This window comes from Diabrotica undecimpunctata, chromosome 1 (genome assembly GCF_040954645.1).
Source record: "Diabrotica undecimpunctata isolate CICGRU chromosome 1, icDiaUnde3, whole genome shotgun sequence".
Lineage (NCBI taxonomy): Eukaryota > Metazoa > Arthropoda > Insecta > Coleoptera > Chrysomelidae > Diabrotica > Diabrotica undecimpunctata.
In genome coordinates this window covers 122,987,111-123,005,490 of record NC_092803.1, presented here as the reverse complement: position 1 = coordinate 123,005,490, position 18,380 = coordinate 122,987,111, and the positions used below count along the sequence as shown (strand labels likewise).

The following is an 18,380-nucleotide window of genomic DNA, read 5'->3' as shown; positions in this document are numbered from 1 at the left end:
ATTTAGTGTAATTTCTATTAAAATGTACTAATGTACCTCGAGAGAAAAAGTTTTCTTTTAATTTAACCCATAATTTTTCGAATACTGAGATCACTTCATGCAATAAAAAAGTGACTGAAATATACCAATGTTATTTTGATAGCGTGTGTTTTAAAGAAATTCCATCATTTGGCAACTATGTGCAGTTATATTTAGAATTTGTATTAAAGGGTATCGTTTCTTGGTCGATGTATCACTATCACAGTGTTTCCGTACTATGTAATACATAATACTGAAACACAGTGTCATGACACTTTATTGTGCTGATACATTGTACTGATACAGGCAGCTGTGTCAGTGTCATTGTATCAACACTCAAAAATTTACGGTGTTACCCATGACTATCCTAGGACAACTTTACTTGTAAGATAGTTCATTCTATTACATGAAATCAACTTTAACTTGAGAATATCCGGCAGAAAAAATCATATCATGTAATTCGTTTTTAAAAAGACAAACACATGCCATGATGAGAGTACAAATCTCCTGTTAGTGATTCCATAGTAAATTATGAGGGAAAAACCAGGAAAAAAACCTTATAATACTATCCCAACAGTATTTGGTCATGGGGTTCTAAGGAGTAGTGATGCGCAATACAAGGTGTTGCTTCCTGATAACACCTCTAGCCACTCCTACTCAATTCCTATCCTCACCTCCAAGAAGTGTGGCTCAATCACACGGGTGAACCCCGGCAAACCTGAGCAACCTTACCGGAGATTGGGTAACCAACCCCAATGGAAAATAGGGTCAGGGCTGACGAGGAAGGGAGAAATGGTCCTCCGAAAAGGGGGTTGGGCGATAGGCCACTAACCTATTCTTGTAAAAAAGTACTACTACGAAACCTTCAGATGGGCCTCGGAATGGACGGATATCAAGACGACGACTCTGGCAACGGAATATGGAATTTACGCTGGGAACATGGAATGTCAGAACGCTAAACATACCAGGAGCACAGAGGATCCTTCTACACGAACTGAAAAGATATAAAATAGGAATCACTGCAGTACAAGAGACTAAATGGTTGGGAAAAGGTATCCGGGACACTAAAACACACACTATACTGTATAGCGGTAAAGATGAAGGAAATAAAGAATTTGGAGTAGCCTTTATCGTAGATAATAAAATGAAGCACCTGATAACAGACTTTCAAGCCATCAATGAAAGAATCTGCAAGCTTAGGATAAAAACGCATTTCTTTAACATAACCCTTATAAATGTACACTGTCCCACAAATGAACAGAAAGAAGACACTAAGGTAGCCTTTTATCAAGATTTAGAACGAATCTATGACTCAATACCAAGAAACGACATGAAAATGGTGATAGGCGACACAAACGCCAAGATCGGAAAAGAAGAAGAATACACAGGGGTAATAGGGAAACATAGTTTGCATAGAGACACAAATGAGAATGGTCAGTTTCTAATAGATTTTGCAGCTGGAAAGAATATGATTATCAGTTCGACATGCTTCCCACATCGGGACATACATAAGGGCACCTGGATATCACCTGACGGAAATACGATCAATCAAATAGACCATATACTGGCTGAAAAAAGAATGGCGACGAGTATATTGGATGTAAAAAGCAGACGTGGTGCAAGCTGTGACTCAGACCATCTGCTAGTACAGGCACGGTTTAGATGCAAAATCAGTCGACAGGTAAAAGAAAAATATACAAAACAAGAAAAACTAAACTTAGACAACCTAAAAGTCTCTGAGGTACAAGAAAGATTTGAGAGAACAGTGGATGAAAAATTACTAGAAGAAAACAGAGCAGACTCCACAATAGAAAACCAATGGAACACAATAAGCAGTATCATACTCAACACAGCGAAAGAAGTCTTAGGAACAAAGACACAACGGAGAGAAGAAACATGGTTCGACGAAGAATGCAAACAAGCTATACAGGAAAGAAATGAAGCGCATAAGAATTACATACTCAGACGTACTAGAGAGAGAAAAACAGAACATGAGAACAAAAGACGAAGAGCAGATAAACTGTGCAGGCAGAAAAAGAGAAAGTATGAAAACCAACGGATACTAAACATAGAGAGAGAGTTTAAGGAAAACGAAACACGTAGCGCATACCAATTTATCAAACATCTAAGACAAGGATACAAACCGAGGACTAGCCTCTGCAAAAATAAGAAAGGTGAAATCATTAGCGATATGGACGAAATTAAGAGAACCTGGATGACATATTTTAAGGAATTACTAAACAAAGGGACACAACTACCATTACAACAACAGTGGCAGCAGCAGGCACGACAGGAGGTACAACAACAAGAACTGGGGAAAGATGGAGAAGAAAATGAATTAACTAGACCCCCAACGCTAGAGGAGGTCCAAACGGCAATCCACATACAAAAAAGCCATAAAGCACCGGGAATAGATAAAATACCGGCAGAACTACTCAAGCAAGGAGGAAGGAATTTGACACAACAGATGTACCAGCTAATACGAGAGATATGGATAGAAGAAGAAATTCCCCAACAATGGAAGAAAAGTATAATCTGCCCTATTCATAAAAAAGGAGACAAACTGTTGTGTCAGAATTATAGAGGCATCTCTTTACTTTGTTCGGGATACAAAATACTCACAAACATCATTAATCGAAGACTACAACCTCTCACGGAAAAAATCATCGGGGAATATCAAGCAGGGTTTAGGCAAAATAGATCTACCATTGACCAACTATTTACAGTTAAACAAATACTAGCCAAAGCATGGGAATATGACATGGACGTTTACAATCTCTTTGTAGATTTTAAACAAGCCTATGATTCAATAGATAGAACAATTCTACCTAATATACTGAAAGAATTTGGCATACCATCAAAATTAATACGACTAGTGCAAATGACAATGACAGAAACAGAAGCACAGGTATGTATTCAGGGACAGATCACTGATGCGTTTACGATAACGCAAGGACTGAAACAAGGCGATGGACTAGCTCCAACGCTCTTTAATCTTGTTCTGGAATATGTAATTAGACGGTTGACGGTGAGCGGAAATAACATACTTACAAACAAGTCTACCCAATTAGCAGCATACGCAGATGACATAAACATAATGAGCAGAACAATGAATGCAGCGGAAGAAACCTACGTTGAGTTGAAACAGAGTGCAGAAGCAGTAGGGCTAGCAATAAATACAAATAAAACAAAACTACTCATACAAACCAGATCAAATAGACTGGTGCAACAACACTTTATTGACGATATAGAACATGTAAATAGATTCACATACCTAGGAATGGATCTGGTCGCAAGCAATGAAGAAGAACCGGAAATAAATAGAAGGCTTGTGCTGGCAAATAAAGCCTATTTCGCGATGGGCCACATATTCAAATCGCGAGACGTACACCGGAAAACAAAACTCCGGGTCTATAAAACAATAATCAGGCCCATAGTAAGTTATGGTTGCGAAACATGGGTGGTGACACAGAAATCTGCCAATGCATTAGATGTGTTTGAAAGAAAAATATTACGTAGGATCCTGGGCCCAATAAGTGAAAACAACAACTGGCGAATTAGGTACAATAGAGAAATATACGAGCAATATAGCGAACCAACTCTAGCACAACATACTAAACTGCAGAGATTACGATGAGCAGGGCACGTGGTCCGCATGCATGAGAATAGAATCCGCAGAAAATTATTAAATGCAAGAATACAGGGAAAAAGACCTGTTGGAAGACCTAAAAAGAGATGGGAAGATGAAGTCGATGAGGATGCCAGGAACTGCCTGGGAACGCGTTCATGGAAAAGAACAGCAGTAAATAGAGATGGTTGGAGAAGCCTGTTGAGGGAGGCCAAGGCCCGATTTGGGCTGTAGCGCCATTGGATGGATGGATGGAGTATTTGGTCATGCATTTAGTTTACTTTCTATAAACACCCAATTTTGATTTTATATGTTTGTTATTAAAAAAAAAAACATAAATGATGTATCCTCTATATGTTACTGACTTACTAATACTGGTATTTTCCTTTTAATAACATCCTCTTTTAATATGGGTAACTAGATCCTACTACATTTTACCAAGGAATTTGCTACATAATTGGTCTCATTCAGCATAATTAGAGCCACTTCTTTGATTTTTCTCCTTTTACCATCAGTTTCTTTTAGGACTATATTTGAATCATTCCATTGAACCCTATGTTCACTATCCCATGCATGTTTACATATTTGAGATCTATCAAATTCTTTATTTTTATTATAAGATTGATGTTCACTTATTCTAACATTTAATGGCCTTGATGTTTCACCTAAATAAAACTGATCGCATTCACAAGGTATTTTATAAATGCAATTCTTTGTCCTTTCTTCTTCATTGTTAGGTTTGGTTTTAGACAAAATAGATCTCAATGTATTTGTTGTTTTGAATGTTGTTGAAATGTTTAATTTATTTCCTACCCTTTTAAGTTTTTCTGATAATCCTTTTGTGTATGGTATTGTTATTTTCCTCGTATTATTCCTTATGTATGCTGTAGGATCTCGTTCTAAGTTGTTCTGTTCTATTCAGTCGATTGTTGAAAATTCCTTATTTATAAACGATAAAGGATAATCATTTTTTAATAAAACAGATGTTAACAAATGTTTTTCCTCCAAGAACATATTTTCATTAGAACAAGTAACTTTGGCTCTATCATATAAGGATTTAATGATTCCCCTTTTTAATATTAACATTGTGATTTGATTTGAAATTTAAATATCTGTTGGTGTGTGTTGGTTTTCTATACACCTGAGTCTCATATCCAGTAACATTCTTAGAGATTAAAACATCCAGGAAAGATAGTGTGTTATATTCCTTTTCCATGGTAAATGTTATTGTCTTGAATTGTCAATATAAATGAGTCAGATAAAATTAAATTTATGGAAGAATTTTTCAGCAAGTAAAAAAAAAATTTGTTTAATTTACTAACGTTTATATTTTGAGAATGATTTTATATTTTGATTTTGAGAACGATACTTTAACCTTTAATTGTGGCTTATTCCCATTTAAATAGTAATTACTTTACAATTTTTTCTTTAATATTAATAATAATAAATTTTCTTCAATAATAATAATAAATAAAAAAAAACAAACGAAAAATATGAACACATCTCACAAAGGCATAAAAACACCATCCTTGAAGTGCAGTAGAAAGAACGACATTACCATGGTATTTAGGAGGACGAGGACTTATGGATATAAGTGAGCAACTAGAAAAACAAAATTACTAATTTAAGAACTTATTTTCAGGTGCAAGCTGAGACATCTACTCTACATCTCGCGTTTGTACAGTAGATGATACAACACCAATCAAACTGAGGGAACCAGAAATGCGCATAAACCATCTTAATAAGGACGAAAAAATGCGCACCTAGATGGGTAAATGTCTGCACGGGCGACATCCCAATGAGGTCAGTCAAGACCATGTCGACAATATAGCATCGAACTATTGGCTGACATCAGGAAAGATGTTTCCCGAAAAAAGGTTCACTACTGGCCATTCAGGATCAGGTTATACCAACAGACAAATGCCGATATACTCAGGTCTAAAATGACAAATGCCGATATTGTCAAGCTCAGGAAACCATCCAACAACTTACCAGGGGCTGTCAGGCATTTGCTGCAACTGAATATAAGGAACTGCACGACTTACTAGGAAAGATTATTCATCAGGAGATAGCTATCAAACTGGGACTTCTTCAAACAAACCATCTTCCATATTATCAATATGTTCCTGAGAGTATACTTGAGAATGACAACTACAAGCTATACTGGGACCGCACTGTGCTCACAGACCAAACAGTGGCACATAATAGACCAGATCTCATACTAGTTAATAAACTCCATAGCATAGGATACTCCAGCATACCAAGTCACCTAGGGCTCAATAACACGGAAAGAGTCCCACCAGAGTTCAATACTTTTTGATACCGTAGGTATCTGGGTTGAGTGAATTTTCCCCTTAGAGGGAGTGTGAGCCATATGGCTAATTCTGGAATAATACATAATAATAATAAAGGTCTTTATTAAATATATGGAAAAAAATGGATAGGACGGAAGAAACTCTCTTGGTTGAGGAATTTGCGGCAGTGGACAGGTTTGACAGCGGATGGGAAAGAAAAAAATGCCGAAGATCAGTTGGTGCTGATTTCAAGAAATCAGTACCTCTGCTTTTCATCTTAAGCAAGAGAAAAAAAATATAATATATTTTTTTTCATGTTCTGTAACAATCAATTAAAAACCATAACCAATAGAAACATTTAGCATTAAAATATTGTCCAAATAATAATACATTCTTGAGTTAAGTCATTTGTTTTATTCTTTAATAATAATAAAAATAATAACAACAACCCTATTTTATGTAAAAACTATCATTTATATACTCTTTATAAAATGCAGGAATTCAAAATAATATCAAAATTTAGACCTTAATAATTATTCCAATTTATGAATTAGGTACTTAACATGTAATCAACTGTTTGTTTATTTTATTATTTGTCTGTCATAATTTAGGAACAAAGTTTGAAGTACCTTGTGAGGTATACCTGAACCCGCAATTCAATATAATATTCTATAAAATATGAAGGTATAATAATAGGGTCTTCACTTACCTTGAAAATACACAGGTTCCTTCTCAACAAAGGGCATTTGAGATGTCGATCTTGTGATCTCCTCTACACTGCCTTTAGATGTGGATACTGCAACCTCAATTTTAGATGTGGATACTGGAACATCACTTTTAGGTGTTGCATCTGGGACCACTGGAACATTAGAAGTTGAAACACTTGATGTAGGTTTATTTGCATCATTTTCACTTTCTACTGAAGGTCCTGGCTTGGCAGCTAAAAGTTTTAAAAGACTAGCAGAACGTCCCCTGGCTTGTGTTGGCTTTGGAGGTTCTGGTGCTATGCCTACCGATTTCTCGGTAGTTTCCTTCTCTTTTTGAAGTCTAAGTGCAGCCATAAGGGCCCCACGTCCTCTCGGCGGTGGTCTATCCATTTCTAGTTTTAAGTATTTGTTATAATATTAAAATTATGTTTCGTGTAGTCCGTATTCATAAAATTATAAACATAAATGCCTTGGACAAAATTTTCAAACACCAATAACTATGAAACATAAAACCACTCATGCCATGCCAGTAAATGCAAAAACTGCGAACTGTGACCGTGCGCTTGCGCCTAATTTAATCTTTGGCGATGACATTTGACAGTTGAAATTGACAGTTAAGGCCAAGGCCAAATTCACATTTAAAATATACCTGAAATATGCCTTCATATTCATAGACGTATAATATTAAATTATTAACATATACGTCTATGTTCATAGTCTCATCTGAATTTATTTTCAAAAAGAAGCAGTAAAATATATGTAATGATGAAAATAATTGGGCAAAAATATAATTTATTATTAATTGATATTATCTACATCTCCAAACACTAATAGATTGTAATAAAAACATAGGACTCAAGAATTAATTTCAGTCTAGCTTTTTAATAACATGCCTGTAATAATTTTATAGCAACTTATTTCTTCTTTAAAATTCTGCAGTTTTAAATTTGGCTGTTACAAAATTATTATTCTCTAAACCAATACGATCTCTGCTTACTTACTATTGCTGAAATTGAAAATATATGTCATATCATTGGTTGAAATGTTTGAGTTCCCACAATGTCAAAAATGAAAAACGCAATTTGTAGGTTCTCTTGTAGTTTCCTTGTATCCCGTTTATATGTTTGGCGTTTTGTGCATAAGTAGCGTTATGATAAAAATTAGTAAACAAAATGCTGATATTAAGTTCTAAAATAGTGAAAGTATAAATATAGTAGTTTTGTTGTTATTTTTTAATAACTTTCTACACATAATTCGATGGTATAGATAACAATGGATAGCTCAAAAACTGATGAACTAACCTCAACAATGGGCAATGTCCTGTCAACGTCCAATAAAGAGGAAAAAAGCGACTCTAGCGATGCTACCCCGACGTCTTCAACCGATGCAAATACCAACTCTACGGCTTCTGAAACTGGTAATTATTTAAATCGAAATTATAACTTTCTTACGATTATAATCTGTAACTTAATACAACTTATCAGTTGTCCTAGGTTTCAGACCAAGCCATTGCTATTTAGAACTTGTTTCAACATTTAGACACGTATATTGCATACCGGCGTTATTGATAAATTATAGATTGTAAAGTAATAAGTCACGTAACGATATAATTTTTTAGTATACTTTAATTAGTTCATTAAAAGTGCATCGCTTAAAGCTCTTATTGACTGATTAAATACTTAAGTTATTATTTGCCCAGTTCCTGTTTTAACTTGTTTTAGGTATGTGGTAATATACTTAATTAAGACTAAATCACATATTTGTGCTTTCTGGGTTTAAGACATTAATTTTGAATTGAAAAAGCACTTTTCTGTATTATTTTGTTAATACTGGATTATTAGGACATTGACATAATTATATTTATGAGATTGATAATCAAATTTTCTAAATTTATTGATTGTCTAAATTAAATAAGTTCTATGTTCAGTATGATCATATTTAATAAGTATAAATCATAATAATTATCTACAGCTTTGAGTTATGTTATATTCATTATAATAAACTTTACAGAAAGGAAAACACTATGATAAGTCAGTTATGATGTAGGCATTGTATATTTCTAATTTTATGATTGATTCAAATGGTAATACAAATAAGTAAATGATTATATATAACAAAACCAGAGAAAAAAAAAGAAAAAACAGCATAAAAGGTGGAAGGCAACCATAACTATATTTGTTCATCATCAGTAGGTTCCAGCCACTTTAGAATAGGAAAAAACTTGGGAAAGGATCACTACAAGAACAATGTATTGCTTCTTTATTTATTAACATAATTAAACTTTTATATGTATATATATATACATGTGACAAAAGTTACAAAGAAAATTGCTTTTTTTGGTATATAAAAGGAGAACAAAAACTGTTTAGTTAAGACAAATTTTAAATTGTTTTTCACAGTGGATTTGAAACATTATTTGGTGAAAATGTCATTTTATTGATAATTTTTTAATATATGATAAATTTTTTATAAGTATAATGAAATGTATATTATAATTTTCTGCAATTATCATTATCAGTAATACAAGCTCTAAGCTTGTTCAACTGGACCAATTTGTCCATTCTCTCCCATGAAGTTTTTGATTTCAAATGTATTAAAATATTTGCCTAACCACCATTCCAAAGAATGTTTTCAACCTTGACCATAGATTTTCTAATGGATTTAGATCTGGACTAATTCCAGTCCAAGACAGGACAGTAATATCAGGAGTTCTCAATCATTCTATGGAAGTATTGGCCATATGACAGAATGCTTCATTCTGCTGCAACATGCATTGTTAAAAATCCCCTTCAAACAAATCTCTGATAGTCTATTTTTGTATTTATATTGGCCTCTATTAATGCGAAATATGTAACTCTGCTAGAGGTCATACAAGCCCATACCATGACACTCACAGTCAATGCATTTTTGCCTGTTTTTTGTTCAGAAACAGCTTCTTTTTATGGCTCTGATCGCAATCCACTTTTACACAATTTCTGATAAGCCAGGTGATTTGACAATAGCATTAAATTCTATATGGAGATGTGACAATCATGTAAAGACTTATTCTGTGCTCATCTAATTGACTAAATTCCTGTTTTTTGCCTGTTCGTTTTGCTAATTATTTATTTATTTAATTAATATACAGGGAAACCCTATTAACAGTTTAAATTACAATTTACAATATCACAGTTAGGATTCAAAACTTATTTAATTTTATTTAATTTAATTATTTAATTTAGGAAACTGGTTGTTAATGAAAATATTTAAAAGAAGTGGATGTGTGGCCTCCTTGAGGAACTCCAGATGTTACTGAGATACTGCTAGACAGATGACAACCTATCTTGACTCTTTGACTTCTACCAGATGTAGAGTTTTTAATCCATTCAACAAACCTGACATGAAAGCCCACATTAATTAATTTGCCCAAAAGTATTTGGTGATCTATATGATCAACTGCTTTGGAAAAATCTGTGTATATTGCATCTATCTGTTAAGTCTTCCATTTGAGATAATATATCAGATTGATAGCAAACCAAGTTTGTTGCATTGGATTTTTTGCTATGAAAACCATGTTGTGATTGAGATATTAAACCTTTACATAACCAAGAAAGTTGCCTTTTCTATAAGACAGTAGAAGAGTTTAGAGATTGCAGATTGTATACAAATGCTATGATAATTTTCAATGTTGTCTTTCTGACCATTATTAAAAATAGGAACAACATAACTTTTTTCCATGAAGGAAACATAGAGGTTTCCAGAGATCTATTAAACAATATAACAAATTGCATTACAAGAGTACAGACAGTTGTAGACAATTTAATCTTTTCTACAAATAATGTCTGATAAAATTTTTTGTTGGGTAAGGAAAAACACTTTCTCCTTATTTTTTCAAGATGGCTTCAGGGGGACCAGGATGGCGACCCCTCAAACTTAAACTTAAGCTTATACTTATCCTACCGCTAAGCGTAAACAATGTAATATTTCAATGAACTATAAATACTAATTACTAATTAATATTACTAAATAAACTAAAAATTAAATACTAAATAACATTTTACATAAGATGCTGATTGACCATTTACCTACTATGTAATTCCCACTGAGATATTAAATAGTACCAGATCATTTAATTTTTAACCATCAATAAAAATGTAATGTATGATGACAAGTATGAATTTGTTGGTAATACAACCTGCACAGATATCGCTGACACAGTACATATTTCTTTGTTGATAATAGTTTTTAGATAAAATGAATAATTTTTCAATGATATTTATGTGGATGGAACCTTAATTTTTTAGTAATAATATGTTTCTGTAATGGCATAACTTTGATTATTTGGTAAACCTACATTCTACATCACAAGAAATTAAACAAAAATCATTAAAACATGTTTGTTAATAAATTCACTGTATAAGTACCTATGATAATATTATATTCCCCCACCCCATTTTGAAAACTTGTTGAGGTGAGTGACACAATGGAGCAATAAAATGTTATAAATAAAGATGTTGTAATAGATATCTTCGCTTACTTGGTCCACTAGTAATAAAGTTATCAGAACTAAATGGGAAAATGGTCTTCATAAATGGCCTTTAATTTACTATTTTTTTTTGTTATTGAACTTTACAAACTGTAGGAACACCACTGCGGTGTCTAATGCATAGATTTTCATCACCAACAGATTTTCTTTCATCTAGTTCCTTTTGGCAACTCGGATAACATGTGATATGGTGGATTCATCCTGTAAGCTGAGTAAACGAAAGAGCTCACACACCTGAGATTTGTCATAGCTGATGCGATCAGCTAATACATTATTTATTATTCAGGAATTTTTTAAATCATAAGATTTTGAGCTCTATCTATACATTGTTGTACTTCATAAGAAACTGAATTGGGTGTTGTCTGTGAATTGCTATTTTCCATTAATGTAACCTTTTCTTTAAGACTGGTGATTTCTTCTTCCAGCTTGGCAAATCTTCCCACAAACATAGGAACACTCTTAAATGCATCACAGCAGGTAGCGCAAAATAAATAAGTAGACGTTTCTGCAAAATAATTGCCCATATCTCGGATGTGGACAAGCCAGAGCATTTTTCTGCAATGTTTATCCTTGAATGGCAACTGTCGCATGATATTATTTGCTTTTCATCAGTACCGGGATCTTGGGAACAAGCGCTACAGTTAGCGATAAAATTTTAGCAATCCTCGGCTCTTTGCGCTCTATTATTTAGGAAATATAAATAGCAATAACCGAATTAACTAGTACGCACAATATTATTTTTAATATGCTTTCAAAACTAGAATAGTATTTAGAAAAATAAAGCAGCAAAATTTTGTTTGTTTTGAGAACCTATCTTATAATGAAAAAAATTTATTGTTCCAGTATTATGATAATGTTTATAAACTTTCATTACACCTGATTTTTTGGCTTCAACACACAATTTTGTTTGCTATTTCTTAATATAAGTAACCTTCTTTATGATGAGTAGTTGCTTTGGCTCTCTTTCCTGGCAAACAATCAACCAGTTGACACTAATGTGTTAATCTCTGACAATTAAAAAAAACTTTTTTGAGGAGGAAATCTTCATAAGACCGTAGGGGCAAACCACAGCACCCCAAGAAACCTGGGTACTGCGCTTCCCACCCCTCATACCCGCACCTGGTATGTGTTCTTAGCAAACATCACTTCGGCTGTCCCGCTGCGCTGATCCTCTCTCTACTCCATGTCAGTAATGCCGACAGTGAGAAATAGTTTATCTTTTGACTTATATTATTTGATTTATTCTTATGATCTGTTCCATATGATGAGGAATAAAAGTCTTGTAGTCTTCTGTCACTCTCTCATCTTGTCTAGCTCTCTCTCGTGTTTCCTTTTTTTTTATTACTTCTGTTATTAAGTCTGATATCACGTAAAAGTTCTCTGCATTTTGCGTAATTAAAATCACTATATTCTCTAGTGTTGTCTCTCCTAGCCTTGTTCTAATATCTTGTTGTTTATCGTGAAAAACGTCGCAATGGAATATGCAATGCTCTGCGTTCACGCGCACTCCGCATTCTGTACATAAATCGTCTTGTTTTCCTTATGCGATATGTATAAGACCTAAATGAGCCGTGTCCGGTCAGGAATTGTGTAAATAACCTAATTTATACCACTCTTTCACATCTGGAATTAGTGCCTTTGTCTGTTGTGCTTTTTCTGTCTGTGCCTCACATTCTTGTTGCCATTCCTTTAGCATTTGTTCTCTTACCTCGGCTTTCATCCGTGTTAGGTGGCCGTTATCATTGTCGTTTAATATCTTACATTCTTTTACTTAGAGGTGAATGGGGAGCCTACCCGCAATCATCTATAGGGCTATCATCGATGTAGTCCAGTACACACTTATTACCTCGAGAAGGGGTTTTCTTTCTGTTCTTGTTAATATTTCTTTATATTTTTTAAATCTTAACATGTCAAACCATTCAGGTGTCCCATATAGGAGGGTCGACTGTACCACCTGGAGATACATTTTCCTTTTATAGGTACTCAGCCTGCCTATATTTGGCATAATCTTTGTCATTGCAGAGATTTTCTGTTCAGCCATCTGAACTACATTTAAATCTATACTGCTCTATACTAAAATACTACAATTTAAATCAAAAGTCAGATTTGGTCTCTGTCTTGGTCCCTTTAGTACTACTATACCTGTTTGACTACTTGTCAACTCTAGGACTCTAGGTCATTCTCTATCATCTACCTGTTGACTTTTCTGTAACAACTTATTTTCAATATCCCCATTCACATTAGATTCTATTAGGATTGCAGGTCGTCTGCAAATGCTATGGCATTTAGTGTTGTCCAAAATCGGTCTTGGTCTTGCAGTCATCGTTTTGTTCTTGCATTTTCGCAAGACCGAGACCGCCTAATTTTAACAGAACCAAGACTGACCAAGTGCAAGATTTGAGCAAGAACAAGACTAAGCCTGCGAGACTCTTGCGTCTTGCAGTTACGACTGAGTGTCGTTTTAGCGAGTATAGTAGTTTGGGTATATGCTTAGAGACTCTATGAGATGCAAAAAAATGTAACAAAAATTTGAATAATGGGATTTTTGCGCATTACGAACAATACCAACATACATACCAAATTAAAATATTCATTAAAAGAACACGACACATACTCAAAAATGATTACAATGTAAAAATAAAATATTTTGTACATTCTTTTCCTCAGAAGACTTCTTCGCTCTGAAATTAATTGTCCAGATTTTGAGAATAGCCTCCCTGTGATTGTGTTGTAGCACTTCTTTTGTGTGCTTATTTATTTATATTTTAAATTTTTCTTTATCAAATACTATCCTCTTCCTGTCATATTTTGTGACCTGAGTGCCAATTTCATATGTGATGTACCAGTGAAAGGTGAAAATAATCTCATCCAGTACATCCAAATCTTTAATTTTCTTGGCAACACTGTTGCTTGCTAGGGTAATATCTATATGACTTTCCGATGTACCTCTCACAAAGAGATCCATTCGTTCCAAAGTTTGCCCTTTGTCATTTCGTGAGGATCCCCATAAAATGTACTTATGGTTTATGTCTCCGGCTACTAACAAATCTTTCTCTCTCTTCGTGTCAATTATATTCTCTACGTGTTGTGTGTAGTGATCTCTTCGAATATTTGGGGAAATATAGCATGCTGTTATGGTTATCGTATCAATTTTTATTGTTACATGCCCTTTTTTCTTACTATATTATTGACGCACACCTTTATGTTTAGTATATTTATGGCTACGCTTACGTTATTATTATCAAATGTCCATTCTTTATTCGTAGCTATTTCCTTATTAGGTTCTGGGACAATCAAGAGATCTGCTTCGATTTCTAAAGCCTTTGCGTAAATTAAGTCGTGTGTTGTGTTGTCTTTGCTCTTCCGGCGTTGACTTGTAGTATTTTTAGTATCTTTGTCTACTAGCGTATACCACTTACGCTAGGTAAGGTCACTTAGATGAGTGATGGTGACTATTGTGACTATTACAAGAATATTGGTTGTCCGGCGACAATTCATCCACCTTCTGAGAAAGTTCTCAAAGACCTCGACTTCTTCGACGGGTACCTGCCCGCTGGTTTGTATGGGTACACTAGGGATGATAGGAGGTGAGTGTAACTTGGTCCCGTGCCTTTCGGCATTTCGGGCTTTTTTCAGGGCTTCCCGAAATTCTGGGCAATCCATACTTCCCGTTCTGTGTTCTGCATTACACAGAACACACCAGTATTTTCCCTGACACTTTTTTACGCCGTGATTTTTTTTCCACAGCGATAGCAGCTCGTTGGCTGCGGTCTGGTCCGCTGCAACTAGCTGTTTCATGGCTATAGGCCCAGCACTTACTGCATCTGATAACTCTCAGACGTTTTTGTACCTGGCATCTAACTATTTCCACTCTGATATATCCTATACCGAGGATAACTTCCGCCACCCTCACAGGAACTACCAGTGTAGTTGCCTGGGTATCTCCTCGTAGCGACCTTAGGTTGACTATTTTGTAGGTGTCCTCCCGCTTGCCGACCTGATCATTGAAGGCCTCCATTATTTCTTGTTTAATGGCGTCCTCTGACATGCCCCTAATGTGTAGGGTAATGTACTTTCCCTCGCCGCCTAATTATAAGGCCTTCAAACCGCCCTCCTTTTTTTTTAGCGCATCCTTAATTTTGTTTTAGGCAGCTTGATTGTTTTCTAGCGTGATTAAAAGCCTACCATCTTTGGTACTCCTCGTCGACCTAACTGATTCCGTGGCCCCGGTCGTTTTAACGGCCGTTTTTACCATTTGCAAAATCTGCGTTGGTTTGGAAGGGAATGTACCTTCTTCTGTCACAACTCTTGTCTTCGTAGTAACAACTACCTGAAGTCACTAATAAACACTGGAGTCGCACGGAACTATACTAAACGCTTCTAATTGGGCGACTAGCGAAAGTCTGACGTGACGTGGTACAGTATTGCCAGTGTTGCCATTCACAAATCTCGAATTTTCGGCGCTAATTATGTAAATATTTATAGAGTGAGAAATACATAATAATATTAAACTATATAAATCACGATAATAAGACGAGTGTTGCTGTAGAAACAATAATTTTTGTAAAGTTTCCAGAATTTTGGCCATTAGTGTATGGCAACTTATTATAGAGGATTAATACCATAGGATGATCCACTTATCCTACAATCAAAACAAATATTCAATTAATAAAATAAAATACATATATGATACCTTGCCTACCAATCAGTTAATGGGTGCAATCTCTTGGTTGCCATCAATTAATTTTCATCTAAACAAAACATTACCAACTCATCCCAGCGATTGAACTATTTTTTTAAATACAGATCAAATCCCTTTAATTATATTGGGGTCTTGGCCAGCTTAATGAGCTACAGAGACATCTATCAGAACAGTAAAAAGATCCTTTTGTTTTTTGATGATATAGCTGAATATGCTATTTCTTTTGACATAAGCCTTTTGAAACTTATTTAGTAATTAACTACATTTTGATGTTGTTAAAGGGTTCTCGCTTCTTCAGTATTGTTTGAGCTGACATATGATGCAAGACAATTTATGTGGAAAATCGTCAGTTTTAGTTTCTTAGTACAGTGTTTAATGTCATTTATTTTCATGTTGATTTCATATGAACCTTCCCCTTTATTTATTGTTTAGGAAAAAGACTTAATTTTGTTGTGGATTATACAGTTAGACAAGATCTCTCTCCTATGGCGCTACAGTCCAATCTGGATCCTGGCCTCCCCCAGCATTCACCTCCCAGCATCCCTTTCCTCGGCTGCTCTCCTCCAGTTATCTACCCTCAATATCTGTTTAGAATCGGTTCTCACATCGTCTATCCACATACAGGGTGACCTGAAGAGCGCAATCTTTGCAATTTTGCATAATTTGCTATAGAGTCTTCTTTCTAATATTGATATATATTGTGGTTGAACTATGTCAACATATTCAGATAGCCAGTAGTAGGATGAAAGATCAGTATAATTCTCAATCCATCAATGGATGTTTTAAAGAAGGAGTTCTTGTTTTGTCATCACAAATGCATTAAGGCCTTTCTCTTAAACTTAAGATGGGAAGGTATGAATGATAAAAAAAAAAGAATAAATGATGTGATCTATCAAATTAACAAACTATCAAAAGTTGCCATAAATTTTCTTGCATCATATGCCATCTCAAATGATACCAAAAAAGGAAGAACCCTTTAACAACCTCAAAACGTGATAATAGCCAATAGAGTACCAACACAACATGCCCATGTATTTATCGTTATAGTAATATCTATATATTTTCAGTTTCAGAAGATCCAATTAGCAGTACATCATCTGACAATTTTGACCAAAAACCACCAGTAATGAATAATAAAGTTGTAGGTGGTGAAATAATGAAGGTTCCATCATCTGAAAATGTTAATGAGCTGTTAGAAATACCTGTGTCTAGTGAAAAAATTACTGAAGATGTTGAAGATCTGGTTCATGATTTAGAAAGTCTCTTAGGTGAAACATCACAATCTTTTGATGCACCAATTAGACCCAAGACAGCTGGTGACAGCAACTTATCTAATGAGGTTACAGAAAAAAGCAAAGATGATGAAGGTAATTATTTAGTTATTTTAAGATATCATGATTTGTTGCTTATTTTTTATTTTACCTTAAACATATTGTTTGTCTTTAAAAATACTAATTATAATAAACAGCGATGGTTGCACAGATTTAAAGTAGATTCAGTACACAGTTGTATTGAGTGTAAGCTCAAAAATAGAAAAGTTTAGTTACACAGTGATTTTCTAAGAGCGACTGAAGAAGCAAGAATGAAACCAACACCATATAAATATAAAAACTTTTTTTGATAATTTTTCGACTGTTCTAACAACCATTCAAATTTCGTCATTTTGTGTCATGTGGAACAATTTCACCCAATCATGTCAACATTAGACTGATAATTACATTCAGTGCAATTTTCAATCCCTATGACAACACGATCGAGTTTGACAACTTCATCCAAATAAATTTCAAAATGTCACGTTTCGGCAATGAGAATGTTCAAAGTATAAATTTTAATAATTGTACTTTCACTAACTGTACTTTTAATAAATAAATGTTTCGTTATGTTGAGTTATGATTTTTTTTTTTTTTTCGAAAAATTATCCGCCGAATATCCCTCGGACATTGATGAATGCCTCATAATTTCATGACAAATTTCTCAAGCTTGTTGCTTGGTAACAGCACTCAGCCTTCGGCTTCGTGCTGTTACCAAGGAACGAGCTTTTGATTGTCATGAAATTATCTCATCTGTTATCAATGTCCTAGGGATATTACTACTGATAATTATTCTTTGTAGTATCATAAGCACTACAAATCCATAAGACCTGTTAGATCAATGGCAGATCCTCAAGTGACAGATATAAAAGTCATGAATTATAGTTCTGAGGGAATCATTCAGGTGAAGCTTAATACAGATAATCCTTGGATCAATCCACCTTGTAGATTAAAGACAATGGCCAAGATTATCCAAATGTGTATAGTGAAAAGTTGAAATTAACAAAGGAGAAATGACTGACTTTCTTATGAGGACAATTAAGTCTCTTATGTCATTTTTTTGCATTTGTATTGAAAAATGTTTTTTTATTATTTGTCTAATATACTTTCCAATTTCAATTAAACAAATTCTTTCAGCCAATGTCTTATTCATCAGCATTGAACCAAAATATCCATGCAATATCTCACTATCTATA

General features: G+C 34.4%; 2 protein-coding genes across 3 annotated transcripts in view; one reads left to right on the top strand and one right to left on the bottom strand.

Moving 5' to 3' along the window:
* LOC140431447 (piwi-like protein Ago3) overlaps nt 1–7,215 on the bottom strand; it is a 79,322-nt gene extending 72,107 nt beyond the window's left edge. Inside the window, exon 1 of the mRNA XM_072519378.1 lies at nt 6,650–7,215. Coding sequence (XP_072375479.1) covers nt 6,650–7,037 — 388 coding nt within the window. The 5' untranslated portion in view covers nt 7,038–7,215. The remainder of the gene's footprint in view (nt 1–6,649) is intronic.
* A 533-nt stretch (nt 7,216–7,748) lies between these two features.
* LOC140431504 (uncharacterized) overlaps nt 7,749–18,380 on the top strand; it is a 103,490-nt gene continuing 92,858 nt past the window's right edge. The window contains exons 1-2 of one of the 2 annotated variants that reach the window (XM_072519421.1): nt 7,749–8,064; nt 16,942–17,241. In XM_072519421.1, the coding sequence (XP_072375522.1) occupies nt 7,920–8,064; nt 16,942–17,241 (445 nt within the window). In that variant the 5' untranslated portion in view covers nt 7,749–7,919. The remainder of the gene's footprint in view (nt 8,065–16,941; nt 17,242–18,380) is intronic. The other variant, XM_072519419.1, reaches the window with a different exon arrangement.